General features: G+C 44.6%; 1 protein-coding gene across 1 annotated transcript in view; it reads left to right on the top strand.

The window, feature by feature from the left end:
* KCNQ1 (potassium voltage-gated channel subfamily Q member 1) overlaps positions 1-11,404 on the top strand; it is a 348,866-nt gene extending 337,462 nt beyond the window's left edge. Inside the window, exon 16 of the mRNA XM_054171993.1 lies at positions 10,831-11,404. Within this exon, the coding sequence (XP_054027968.1) occupies positions 10,831-11,031 (201 nt within the window). The 3' untranslated portion in view covers positions 11,032-11,404. The remainder of the gene's footprint in view (positions 1-10,830) is intronic.
* Positions 11,405-14,024: the final 2,620 nt, after the last annotated feature.

Raw genomic sequence — 14,024 nt, 5'->3', positions numbered from 1 at the left:
TTATCTACAAGAGTCAACCACAGATTTTAATTGCTTGGCTCTAGCCCTGTGGATGCCAAAATGCTCCATGGGTGTTGTGCACATCTGGGTGCACACTCAGTGCTGCCAGGACTGGGCTGGGAGCTTGGGAGCCATGAGTACTCAGAGGGGCTTCAAGGCCCACATCTACATCTACTGCTGAAGATTCTCAGGAAGAGATGATTTCCAATGGTTTGGGTGTTTTAAGGAAGCCAAATATTTTTGCAAGAAGTTATTCATAGCAACAACAAAAGCACTAAACCAAGGCCACCGTTCTCAGCTCTCTGTTCTCAAGGCACAGCCATATCCAGTCTCTGCTTCTTAACAACTCCCTCAACTACATCCATTAGGGTACTCATTTCTGCCTTGCCATTTTAGGTCATCCTTTTCCATTTAAATTTTTCACCTTCAGGGCTTTCTGAATCATCTTCCCTTCTAAATCAAGCACTGCTCCAAAAGTTTTCCACTGATTGAGGTCTTGCACTCTGCAACAGTCTATGGCCAGGTATATATCATTCTCCTGAAACCTAATTTGATGGTTTCCCAGGTTTCCCTAATGACCTTCTTGTTAGAAGGAGAGGCATATATTCATCTTAGCTTGCAGCAAATTACAGGCAGATAATTTTATGAAGGTGACATGAAAACTAAATCAATCTGTGTGTGTGTAACTTTTGGGGTTCCATTTGTTTCTCATCATTTTTAAGATCTTCAGGGAATGAGGATGATTAAGGGACTGGACACTGACCTGTGAGTAGAGGCTGAGAGACCTGGGGCTGGTTAGTCTGGAGAACAGAAGACTGAGAGGAGGTTTAATAAATGATTATAAATATCTGAGGGCTGGGTGTCAAGAGGGAGAGGACAGGCTCTGCTCAGTCGCACCCTGGGATAGGATGAGGGACAATTGATATAAACTCCAGCACAGGAGGTTCCACCCTCTGTGAGGGTCACAGAGCACTGGAACAGGCTCCCCAGAGAGGTTGCAGAGTCTTCATCCCTGGAGACTTTCAAGACCCATCTGGATGTGTTCCTGTGCCACCTGTGCTGGATTCTATGGTCCTGCTCTGGCTTGGGGGTTGGACTCTATGATCTTCGGAGGTCCCTTCCAACCCCTAACATCCTGTGATGCTGCGACTAGCTCTCCTATATAAGCACACCATCTGTTGTTGCCACTTCTTTGCTGGCCTCATTTGATAGTTTCTCTTGAATCTGAAATTTTGCCTGCTGTTGATCTACAGCATTTATTCAGACAGGGATCATGAGCTGTAAGTGGTGGGAAATAGTCAAAGGTAGCTGTGAAGTTTTCTCTTTTATTCTGCAGCATCTTCAGCTGTTGCTGTTCCTGAAGGCTGTATCTTCATGAGGTCTGTGGTGACAGGTTGGACTTGGTGATCTTTGAGGTCTCTTCCAACCTTGATGATTCTGTGATTCATTTTCCTTTGGAGAATAATGGCAATCTCATAGGAGGCAGTTATTTGGTAGCATGCATGCTGTACTTTATATTATATTATTTAATCACATACTACTAAAGTGGCTTTTTCATATCAGTTTTCAGTTTTTGACCTGCCAGAGCATGTCTCTTTCTATTGTTGGTTTCAAACAGAATTCAAAGGAGATGTCTAATCTGAAAAATGTCTTTCTGGTTGTGATCTACAGTCTTCTAAGGATCATGAAAATCCACATGAAAGAGATAGAGCTGAGTGAATAGTTAACCAGAGATGTCATATCTCTAGAACCTTTGAGGAAGCTTAGAGAAAAAAAGATGTTTTTCTTTGAGGAAAAGGACATTTGGAAAGGAAAAATAATTATCTGCAGTATAGTTGTTTGCTTATCAAAATTACTTTCCCAATTATCATGGAAAGAAAGAATGCATAAATCAACCTTGTCATTTCCCCCGTTTCCTACAGCCTCAGCAGCTGGTTCCCTGGAGCTTGCGCTGCACAATCAGGGCAAAATTCTTCAAACAAGCAAAAAATTACTTTAAAAGGCCACAAGTGTAATAGTGGTGAAATGGTCCCTTGCTGGTGTTACCAGTTTGTTTTACTTCTCAGTGTAATTGAGAAAAATGTGTGACAAAAGTGGGTTTCTCTGTGGGGCATTAGGATATTTTTTTCTGCCAAGGCAAGTCCTTTCTAATCACAGTTCACTGATATCAAGGTAACTTCTGGGGAGCTGGAGTCAGTGACTAGCTTACAAATCCTGGTTGTTTCTGAGCTCTGACCCTGCCTCAATAAATCAGAAGTGTCTTCCCAGTTCCACATCACCTTCTGCTGAAAGCACAAGCAGCACACCCTGGTTGCTGGTGAAGTCTCAGCAGCAATTCAAGGGTTACTACTACAAAAAAAATCGGGACCTTTTTACACTTCTGAAGAGCACTGGCAAAATATTTTCCTCTAAAAATACAAAGTAAGAAGAGACCAGCAGCAGTCTCAGTTTACTGAATAAACAGAACCATTTTTAGCATCTCAAGGCGAGGAAGAGATTGGCACTGAGAGCTGATTTTAGGACACAGTGTGTAGCAAGCACCTTGCTTTCCAAAGATGCTTTTTGTCTCAGAATTGTCCGTGTTATTTGTCAGTGAAGACAGTGCTTACAGTGTTCACTGAATATTTTCCTTGACAAGAAAGTGACTTGTCACATGTGACCCTCAAAACCTGATAATTTGTTCCTCAGAAGCTCAGCCTTTCTATTTTTCTAGTGATGAGTAATCTTGTAGTAGAGGAGAGTGTTTTCTCACAGGCTCCACTTCCTCTGTCCTTCCCCCAGACACCGCCTGCATACTCCCTTCCTTGGCCAACTCTCAAGAGAAAGTGCAGACAGTCTGGAGAACAAATCTTCCTTCACACAGATTACATTCTCCTATAAACACCTCAGCAGTGGGTTAGAACCTCCAGCAAAACTGCTGCCTATCTCTGGCAACAACATAAACACATCGAAGCCAGAAGCTCTGATAAGGGAATTTGCAGGACTCTGGCATCTTGGGTATTGTAAATGGAAGGAAGACTCTTTCCATGATTCTTCAAGAGCCATGTACCTGGAGAAACTGTCTGTAATAGTACTGAAATTGTTGGTCTCTCCTGCCACTATTACAATTTTAGAGCAAAGTTTAAACCAAATCCTCTATGAAGATGCTCATACCTATCCCTGAGCTTCTCTAGAAAGCCACTCCTAACATGGTGTTTGTTCCTGTCCATGGGGTCCTCAGAAGTGAAGCACTGACTGCTAGAAATACTGAGATACCAAAATGCAGAGGGACTTGGAAAGAGGAGGAGCCAGGGAAGCTACTCTCTGAAGCTTCCTCAAATATTCTCAAGAGCTTAAATAGGATGGATGCCACCAAAGAAAAAAGTGATTTATAACAACACTTTCCCTCCTTCACTTGCTGTTTTTTTAAGTACCACTTGATACTGATACCTTCCAGAGAAGGGCAACGAGGCTGGGGATAGGCCTTGAGCACAAGCCCTATGAGGAGAGGCTGAGGGAGCTGGGATTGTTTAGCCTGGAGAAGAGGAGGCTCAGGGGAGACCTTCTTGCTCTCTACAACTACCTGAAGGGAGGTTGTAGCCCAGAGGGGGTTGGTCTCTTCTCCCAGGCAAGCAGCACCAGAGCAAGAGGACACAGTCTCAAGCTACGCCAGGGGAGTTTTAGGCTGGAGGTGAGGAGAAAGTTCTTCACTGAGAGAGTTGTTAGGCATTGGAATGTGCTGCCCAGGGAGGTGATGGAGTCACCATCCCTGGAGGTGTTCAAGAGGGGATTGGACATGGCACTTGGTGCCATGGTTTAGTAGGCATGAGGTGTTGGGTGACAGGTTGGACTTGATGATCTTTGAGGTCTTTTCCAAACTTGTTGATTCTATGATTCTTTCATATCGTGGCTACTAGCAGGTCTCTTTTCTTTGGCTGAGTCACTAGTGTGCCAAATGCTGACTATGTTAACAGAAAAGAGATTTTTGTGTGGTTTTCAGAAATAGAAATTTTGCTTATTATATTACTGAACAGAGAACACATTGGGGACTCAATACAACACTGCTTATGGTGAGACACAGGTGAGGAAAGCATCATTTTCTTTCCCTAGAAGTTTGCCACCCTGCAGAGCAATAAGATCTTCCTTGTTAACTGGCCACTAGGAGGGATAAGTACTTGAGGATCTCCTGAACCAGCTGAGGAGTTATTTGGAAGAAGCTCCTTAAAGAGTTGGTTCACTTTGAGGTAAAACGCAGCACCCTCAGGATTGAGCTCAAGTCAGGGTAGCAGACTTGGGAGTCAGATGCTGGAAAAGTAGCTGAAATTTTCCTTTATCACAGTTTCATTCAGCCAAGTGTTGCCTGTGTTCTGGTTTTCCTCTTCTCTTTTAGCAGCTTCACACTCTGCTTTCTGTGTTAAGAACAAGCACAGTCCCTCTGAGCAACATCTCTTGATTAAGCACAAAGTATTTGGCTAATCAGTCAACTGTCTTAAGAGCACAGGTAGTTATAAACCACCATCTGTCCAAAGGGTCTCTGACTTTTACCCTTAGTAATTTACTTTTGAAATCTTTGAGAATGAGAACCTAGACCAACCCTCCTGCAGTAAGTGGAGACATCCCCACCTAGACCAGGTTGCTCAGAGCCCACAACAAACCTAACTCAGAACTGGACACAGTACTCAAGGTGTGGCTGACTCAGCACTGGTTAGGCCACACCTTGAGTACTGTGTCCAGTTCTGGGCTCCTCAATTTAGGAAAGCTGTTGAGATGCTGGAAGGTGTCCAGAGAAGGGCAACAAAGTTGGGGAGGGGTTTGGAGCACAGCCCTGTGAGGAGAGGCTGAGGGAGCTGGGGTTACTTAGCCTGGAGAAGAGGGGGTGTTCATAAAAGGATTGGATGTGGCACTTGGAGCCATGATTTAGTTGTTAAAAGAGGTGTTAGGTATTAGGTAATAGGTTGGACTTGATGATCTCTGAGGTCTTTTCCAACCCAGTTGATTCTATTAATGTCTCCAGGGATGGGGCATCCACCACTTCCCTGGGCCACCTGTTCCAGTGTTTCACCATCCTCATAGTAAAGAACTTCCTCTTAATGTCCAATCAAAATCTGCCCTGCTCTAGTTTCAACCCATTGCCCCTTGTCCTAGCGATACATGCCTTTGTAAACAGTCCCTCCCCAGCTTTCTTCATCACAGGAACAGTCTTGTCTTGTTCACTGACACCTCCTGAAATGTTTTTGATACCCTTATAAAAGCTGGCATGTCACTTTATATCCCATTGTAGAGGACTGGCTCCTGAAAACTTGACCTAAGAGGACCTTGGGGTTCATAGGACCTACAACATCACCACCAGTCTCTTGCATGGGGCGTCAGAACAGACGTGTGCCCCTGTGACTTTTTAAGGACAGCAAAAATCTCTTCTGTACCATAACTACAATTCTTCATCATGTCCCCTTTAAGATTTGTGCTCTAATCTTTCATTCTGTGTGAAGACCTGTTGGAGTTTGTTGTTTCTTTTTCCAGTGCCCTGCTTGGGTGGGGATTGCCTTATCCATTTCTAAGCGCTAAATTCAAAGCTTGTTTCAGTCTGCTGCTCTCCATCCCTGCTCAATCTATGATCCTTGGATCTTTTTCTTAAGGAGAAAACAAAACAAAACACAAAAGAAAACAAAGCTCATCTCAGAGGATGGGAAAATCTTGTTTTCATACCACGTTTCAGCAAGACTTAGGAACAACTGTGGTGTGTAATTCCTGAAGAGTTTCAAATGCTGCCTCCTCTGCCCAACAGCAATAAAATACAAAGGAAATTATTTGCATATAAAGAATTTGATCATCCAAACATCATGCTTCTAATGAAACATAAATCAGCTAGAAAGAGCTTACTTAGTTTTTCCTAAAAGAAACAAATCAGGCTGGGTTATTTTTCTGTGTAATTAACACTGTTTGCTGTTTTAAGTGGAGGGATCAGAGTTGTCCAAAGCAGTCAAGAGTAGAGCAACATCAGCAGATTTTCTGTTTGCTTTACTTTTATTCATTCTGGCATGGCAGCTAATTTCTAATCAAGTAAATGTGTTTGCAAGCATGATTCAGGGGAGTTGATACACTTCTCCATGCTAAGAGCACAGAGCTAGCTTAATGAAAAGGGTATTGCACATGATGACATTTTTCTAGTGGGTATAATTATTTCTGCAGCAAACAAGTGGATGGGTGTATTTCAGGATGTGTGCTGGGATGCTGATGGGCAGATAGAATCATAGAGTCATTAAGGTTGGAAAAGACCTCTAAGATCATCAAGTCCCAACAGCACTCTGCCCACTGAACTACATCCCAAAGTTCCAGCTTGACATGTTTTATGAACACCTCCAGAAATGGCAACTCCACCACCTCCCTGGGCAGCCTGTTCCAATGCCTGATCACCCTTTCAGTAAAGAATTTGTTCCTAGTGTCCAATCTAATCCTCCTCTGGTGTAAATTGAGGCCATTTCCTCTTGTTCTATTGCTTGTACTTGGCAGAAGAGACTGATCACCAGATTGGGCATACTAATACACCAGCAAGCTTCTTGTACCTAAGAGGACAGTAATAACAATAGAAGTTGCCTTCTGGTGGCTTTTGCATCTGTCTTTAAGATGTCTCGTGCTTTAAGCAGGCACCCCTGCTTCCTGAGGATGGAGCCCATCAGGCCATCACCACCTTATTGGAATCACAGAATCATCATAGAATCAGTAAGGTTGGAAAAGACCTTAAAGCTCATCAAGTCCAAGATGAGCTCATGACTCATGCCTACTAAACCATGGCACCAAGTGTCACATCCAATCCCCTCTTGAACACTTCCAGGGACAGCGACTCCACCACCTCCCTGGGCAGCCCATTCCATCTCAAATTTATATGATTGCCATTTCCCTTTTTTCATGCTTCCCAATGAAATAAGAACATGAGATTGGCTATTTGGTAAATAGCTAACTGAATCATAGAATCAATAAGGTTGGGAAAAACCTCAAAGATCGTCAAGTCCACAAAGGTGATCTCTTCTGATCAGCCCCAGGAAGCATGAGCAGAGCAATGGACAGAAATCCAGATTGCTCCTTCTCCTGTAGTATCTGAAGAACATGTTACTCTTTGGGACTGGTGATTCAGTCCAAAAATTGATGCAAAGCCTGATGAAGTCACTGGAAGTCTTTGACCGCCAAAACCTACCACTGACTTCAGCACGTCTTAGATCAAGCCCTTCACGGTGCAGAACTCCTTGGGAAATGGTTTGCTTTACTGGTAAGCAAAACTGCTTCAACAACAGTTAAAGACAATTAGCTATCTGGACCTCTCTCACAAAAGTTTTATGGCTTCAGAGCCCCATCCCAATAAGCAGGAGCATGGAAGACAAAGGTATTTACTTTTTCTCTCACATGGCTCAGCTCAATAGCAATTAGCTTCTGCCTGTGCTTCTGTGGGCCTCCTGCACTCCACAGCTGCAGCAGCCAAACCTTGTTCCCCAGGAAAAAAAATTATCCAATTATCTCTGGGAATTTATTTCCCAGCAAGAATATTCACATCTCACTTCTCTCCAGTACTTCATCACCAAGATGCACAGCTGTTGAAGGGCTATCCAGATCTCAGTCCAATCTACTGTCAGGTTCAATAGCTCATCACTGCCAGAGTTTCAGAAATGCATGTTTTCCAGATACATCTACAGTCTGTGTTTCCCCTGTTAATCCTTGCTTGGAATCACAAATTAAGAAACATAGATAGATAAAAATCCTCTGGTTAGTGTAGAATCATTGGCAAAAAGACTTTTCTTGGTAAAGTTGTCCTTGGCACTCTGAAGATAGCCTTTTGTCTGCGCTCTTCCACTGCAGACCTTCCAGCGCAGCTGTCTCAGCCAGCCAGTGATAGATGGTCAGTGAGGGGTAGAGGGCTGAGATATTTCTGCATGCTTCTGTTAGTGTCACACTTGGAGCATCATAGGTTTGCCATCTGTGATGGGCACCATTTAGGCAAAGTGTGCCTTTGTTTGGGGTTTTGGGGTGTTTTTTTTAAGGGAATCCGCAAACAGTGCTGAAATGAAACCCTGATCATAGAATCAATAAGGTTGGAAAAGACCTCGAAGATCATCAAGTCCAACCTGTCACCCAACACCTCATGACTACTAAACCAAGGCACCAAGTGCCACATCCAATCCTCTCTTGAACACCTCCAGGGATGGTGACTCCATCACCTCCCTGGGCAGCACATTCCAACAACTAACAACTCTCTCTGTGAAGAACTTTCTCCTTACCTCCAGCCTAAATTTCCCCTGGCACAGCTTGAGACTGTGTCCTCTTGTTCTGGTGCTGGTTGCCTGGGAGAACAGACCAACGCCCTCCTGGCTTCAACCTCCCTTCAGGTAGTTGTAGAAAGCAATGAGGTCTCCCCTGAGCCTCCTTTTCTCATGGCTAAGCAACCCCAGCTCCATCAGCCTCTGCTCACAGGGCTTGTGCTCAAGGCCTCTCCCCAGCCTCATTGCCCTTCTCTGGACACGATCTGCTCCATTTCTGTCCATCTGTATCTCCTGCTAGAGATCTTGAACTCCTGTGTTCTCCAGCTTCCCTCGATGGAAGAATCTCATCTTTCAGCAGCCATTTCCATCCAGAATTACTCGCGTTTCATGTACCATCTAGGGTGCTTTGCCTAACGTTTTCAAAACCAGCTGCAAAGTATAAATCTCCAGCACCTCATATTTTTCAATCACTCTATCTGCTTCCCTACCAGTTGTACAAAGTGTTTGGGGGAAAAGGTGGGGGGGGAGGAAAAAAGGAAAAACACACCACCCCAGCGTTTTCTCTACGGTGGAAAAACATTTCAGTCCCCGCTGAAATCCTCAAGGTTTGTTGATGTTCTGCTCAGCCTTACTGTCTCTTACTATCCTGTGTGATACTTGGATGGTAGCCAGGCACATATAAATTGCTCCCACTCATGCTCTGGCTGGCGGGTTTATGTGCCTTTCACTGCTTTCTAGCAGATATTTTAGGCAGCAATTTATTCCTATCACGTTGAGGGGTTTGGGTTTTTTCTGCTTACTTTCTTTTGCCTTTTTAAAATGCATTACATCTTTTTTTTTTTCTTTTTTTTTTTTTTTGCTTTCTTTTTTCTTTGCCTAGAATTTACTTAGTGTTTTAGGCTCCCTGTGGATCAGTGGGTCAGAGACTACAACGGCAAAATTGAGGCTTGTAGCAGGGGGTAGGAGACTGCGCAGCAGATTCTTGCTTCCCAGTTTCAATGCTTGCCATGCCAAGGGGTAGAGAGTGGGCAGGGCTTTGAAGCTGAAAGTGCCCATCTTCCCCTTGGGACATCTCACTGAGTACATTGGAGCCAGCACATAGAGGAGGCTTCCCATGCTAAGTAAAAGGAATGATCCAGGTTACTTCTGGTGTGGAAAATGCAAGAAACCAGAGACTGAGTCTGTAGTGCTCCCACAAACATTTCATTCTTGATTTTCCTCTTGGGTACCACAAATGTACACCAAATAGAGTCTAAATTTTGGGCCAATCCACAGGCTATCCTCTATTATGTATCCTGATTTTTCATGGTATTTTCTCCCAAAGATGAGAATGAAAGCAGAAAAAGAAAAAAGATCATTAAATAATTTAAGGAGCTTCAGCTCTCAGGCCCCCAGCATTAGATAGACATGGAGCTGTCAAAGTGGATCCAGAGGAAGCCACAAAGAAAATCAGAGATCTGGAGCACCTCTGCTGTGAGGGCAAGCTGAGAGAGTTGGGGTTCTTCAGCCTGAAGAAGAGAAGGCTACAGGGAGATCTTCTGGTGGCCTTTCAGTACTCAAAGGTGACCTGCAGGAAAGCTGGGGAGGGAGCCTTCATCAAGGAGTGTGGTGACAGGTTGAGAGGTAACAGTCTTAAACTGGAAGATTTAGATTGGATATTAGGAAGAAATTCTTTACTGTGAGGGTGGTGAGACACTGGCACTGTTTGCCTCAAGAAGCTGTGGATGTCACCTCCCTGGAGGTGTTCGAGACCAGGCTGGATGGGGCTTTGAGCAGCCTGGCCTGGTGGAAGGAGTCCTTGACTGTGGCAGGAGGGTTGGAGCTAGATGATCTTTATGGTCCCTCCCAAGCCAAACAGTCTATAATTCTATCTAAAGGCAGGAGAAAATGAGCATTATGGTTTAGGGCTGAACCTTCCCCTGCAGCTCCCAGGTGAAAAATCAGCTTTCATTCATCTTAGAAGAGCTTCTGACTTACTGTGAATTGTGTCACCCAAATGGCAATCCTAGTGCCCGCTGTGTCGTTGTGGGAGGAGACTGTAAAACTGCATCACACCCCACTCCCAACCCTTGCCACAGCCCCCAGCTCCTGCTCTACCCTGACAGCAGCCAAAAATACTTGTGGGCATTTGTGACCTGAGCTGGAATCTGGGTCCAAATACAACAGAGAGTATCAGTCAGACCTCGCTTGGAATTGACGAGGTCACTGCAAGTGGAGCAGATATTTACTAGAGTATATTGATATTATTAAGGCATGTAAGTGTTGGAAGCTTACCATGGTTTCAAAAGAATATGGAGACAATCATAACAAACCCCCAGAGAAACTGTGCTGGGAGTTAATTCTCTATCCCAGCAGATCTCTTTAATAGCCTATTTGTCCTCTGTCCATCCAGGTATAAAATGAGTGTCAAATCACATAGCAGAGCTGTCTTCAGCTCTGACCAACTGCAATAAATATCTCCTGCTCTGATGAATGGTAACTCTGTGGCATCCTCCTGGAGGCTGTTGTGATCCTCAGTAAGAAGAAACGTCATTTTCATCGCATTTGTCTCGCCCAGTTTGTTGCAATTTTCTCTAAGCAAACCTTCCCTTGGCCTTTGCAGGTTACACAGATGGACCAGAAGCTGAACCTCATTACAGATATGCTGCATCATCTGGTTTCCCGTCAGCAGGGGGATCAAGGGAACAACAGATCATCTCAGAAAGGCAGCGGCGTGGGTTCAGATCTTTTCCTCCCTAACAACACCCTGCCGACCTACGAGCAGCTGACGGTGCCGAGAAGAAACGAAGACGACGTGTCCTGAGGTGGTCTAAGTCTGGGTTGGGTTCTGCCCACCTTTCTCCTCTGGGCTGGGTTCTTCCCCACCTTTCTCCTGTCAATGGGACTGAACTTTGAGAACCTGGAAGGAATTAAGCCCATCGTCCATCCAGCACGTGACTCCTGTAGCCAAACCACTAGTCTCAAACGCACTCTTCTAACGCCACTTGTAGTAGCCCAAGGATTGCCAGGCTGTCTTCTACCAGGGAAAACCTGCTGAAGCTCCACGTTGATTTTGTCCATGAACAAATGATCACAACTCATTATTTCTCAGAAAGATCAAAATGCTGTAAAAAGAGGCAAAACTCCCAGGGTGTAGAGCTCCTTTGATAATAATGATAGTAATAATAATACTCTAATAATACTTGAACTTAGATGGGGAGGGTGGGGGTGGGGGAGGGGAGGGAAAGTGCATTCTGATTATGGATCTGCAGATAGCAATATAGCTACTAAGGGTTTTAAAACAAACTAAGATGACTTAATGTTGGTTTTATTGCATAAAGCATCCACTAACGTTGTAGGGAATGACAAACCACACACTGAATGATTTTCTGGTTTATTTTAACGTTGCTGCATAAACAGTTAGCAGATAATGGCCAGGTTTTTTGAAATCTGGGTTTTTTTCTTCAGGGAGGAACTAATCCTTAATCTGGAGCAATACTATTTATAGTGGGAAGTGCTATAGGTTTGTTTTTTTTCCTTTGAGATACCAGTTTTTCACGGGGAGACAATAAAGTATTGCATAGAGGAAAAGAATGAAAAGATGATTCTGCTTCCTAGAATACAGTTGCCAAAGAACTTCTATATAAACAGAAAACACAGTGGGCTGAATGTACTTGTCCTGAAATAGCTTTTTAAGAAGAGATCCCACTACTTCCTTAATCTACTGGGTTTTAGCCTGCAGTCACCAAGAATAGGACAAGAGGCTGAAGTGCCTGGGACTTGCTGGTCAAGTGCTCGAGCTGGCCACTTTCTGAACGTCCATAATCCCCTCGGGAACCGAGGCCCCAGGTCAGGAAAGCATCTCTCATCCAAGCAGCATATATGGCAATTTGAATAGTTTCCTGAATGATGCCTTGAGAAATTCAACTCCCTACAAGGAGCCATTTGCCACTGAAAAGTGCCAGCCCTCATCTAGAGGATCGAGGGCCTCAGCTGTGACCCGTGAAGCTGAACCACCTCCTGCCATGTGATGGCTACAGTAAAGCCAGCAGCATTTGGCTCAGTGTGGATTTTCACAGACAGTGTGAGCAGGACTCGAGCTGTGAGTCCTAAGGCTGAAGTTCAGCCCTTGCAGGTAGTCTGCACCCACATGTAGCACAGCAGCCCTGCTTCAAACCTGGAACATCTTCAAAGCTGACAGACTGTCAGGAGAAGCTATTTAGTCCAACATGGTGGTGGTGGCCACCCATACCACTGACAAAAGAGGGAGATGTAGACACATCTATCCCCCTCTGCACTTTGAGCACCACACACACCCAGTGCACCCCATTCAGAGGGAGTACCCCATGCTGAGCTCTCTCCTCTCCTGAGAAACCAATGCCCTAAAGCCTATACAGCAGTTAACATCTTCAGTCTGTAGCAGTCTGCACAGCAGTTAACATCTTCAGTCTGTAGTAGTCTGCACAGCAGTTAACATCCTCAGTCCGTAGTACTCTGAGCAGCCCCAAACACTGTGTGATGAACTGAGACTGCAGGGAACCTTCTCATCATGCTGCTCATATCCTGGGCTTTCTTTTTCAACATTTCATCTCTTCCCCTTGGACTGCAGACAACAGCACAGTGTATTTAACTGTACAGATCCTGTGGCAATCATCCAGCCTTGCTGCTGTACTGTAGGTAAAGGTTAAGGGTGTAGAAATTCACAGGCATGGCCAGGAATTGTTTCTGGGCATTATGTTTTATCAAAATCAAAATTGCTGTCATGATTTTGAACCTCTATTTTATTTTATTTTTTTAATAGAGATTCACTCTGTAATTTCAGGTTATCAACCAGCCTGCTAATTTCCTAATAAAACACAGGACAAGAGCACCATGTCTTTTGATTATTCTAAAATCCAGACACTTTGACATGCCCAGGAGAGCTGTCAGCTTTGCTCTGCTTTTTTTTTCTCTTAGCCCACTGTATTGTGGGCAGATGCTTTAATTTTAGTGCAGGACTGGAAACCTCCTGCTGATTCTCTGCTAAAGAAATGGTGGCTTTGGGGAGAGAGGTGTGTCCTGCAGCCCTTGCTGAAGGCAGCCAGGTCTATGCATTTTAAGGCTGTTGTGCTAACCAGAAAATGGATCCACTCCCACCTGTTTGTTCCCAAGTCCATACCTGCATTTTCTGTTTGGCAGCTAAGCCTGGTGACAACAGCCTGGTCAGACATCTCATGGAAAAGGTAATTTCCCTTTCTTGATGTGTCAGTTGGTTTATATCCACCTGAAAATCACCATTACCACAATCCTGGGAATGAACAGGTTTTTCCAGCTTCTCAAGGTTGGTGGTTTGTTGTTGGGAGGTTGGTGATTCCTCACTTGGGTCACAGAATCCTGGCATGGTGGGAGTTGGAAGTGACCTCTGGGGATCATCTAGTGCAACCACCCTGCTAAAAGTAGGCTGCCCAGGAGCATGCCCAGGAATGCATCCAGCTGGTCCTTTCAGAAAGAGCACCAGCTCTGAGACCTGCTACTTCAAACCTGATGACCCACCTTGCCCTAAGAAGAAGATGATGATCCTTTTTCCTGACTGAAGAGAGATGTCCTAAAATGAGCTGTGCAGCTGTCTGGAGATAGCCACTCCTGGGTGCTCACTGGTGACAGGTCAGCACCTGACTGGATTTATATCGTGCCTGCTGGGGCTTCATACTTCAACAGCTTCTCCTAGAATTCGTCTTCCTCAGCATCTTACTTTGGCAGCAGCAGGAAGATGAACTGAATGGCTCAACACTGGACCAGCTTGAAGAAACCAGCACGCAGTGAGTTAATGTGGTTTTG

The sequence above is a fragment of the Dryobates pubescens genome, chromosome 22, assembly GCF_014839835.1.
Source record: "Dryobates pubescens isolate bDryPub1 chromosome 22, bDryPub1.pri, whole genome shotgun sequence".
Classification (NCBI taxonomy): Eukaryota; Metazoa; Chordata; class Aves; order Piciformes; family Picidae; genus Dryobates; species Dryobates pubescens.
The sequence above is the reverse complement of the archived record's forward strand: the minus strand, read 5'-3'. Positions and strand labels throughout refer to the sequence as shown.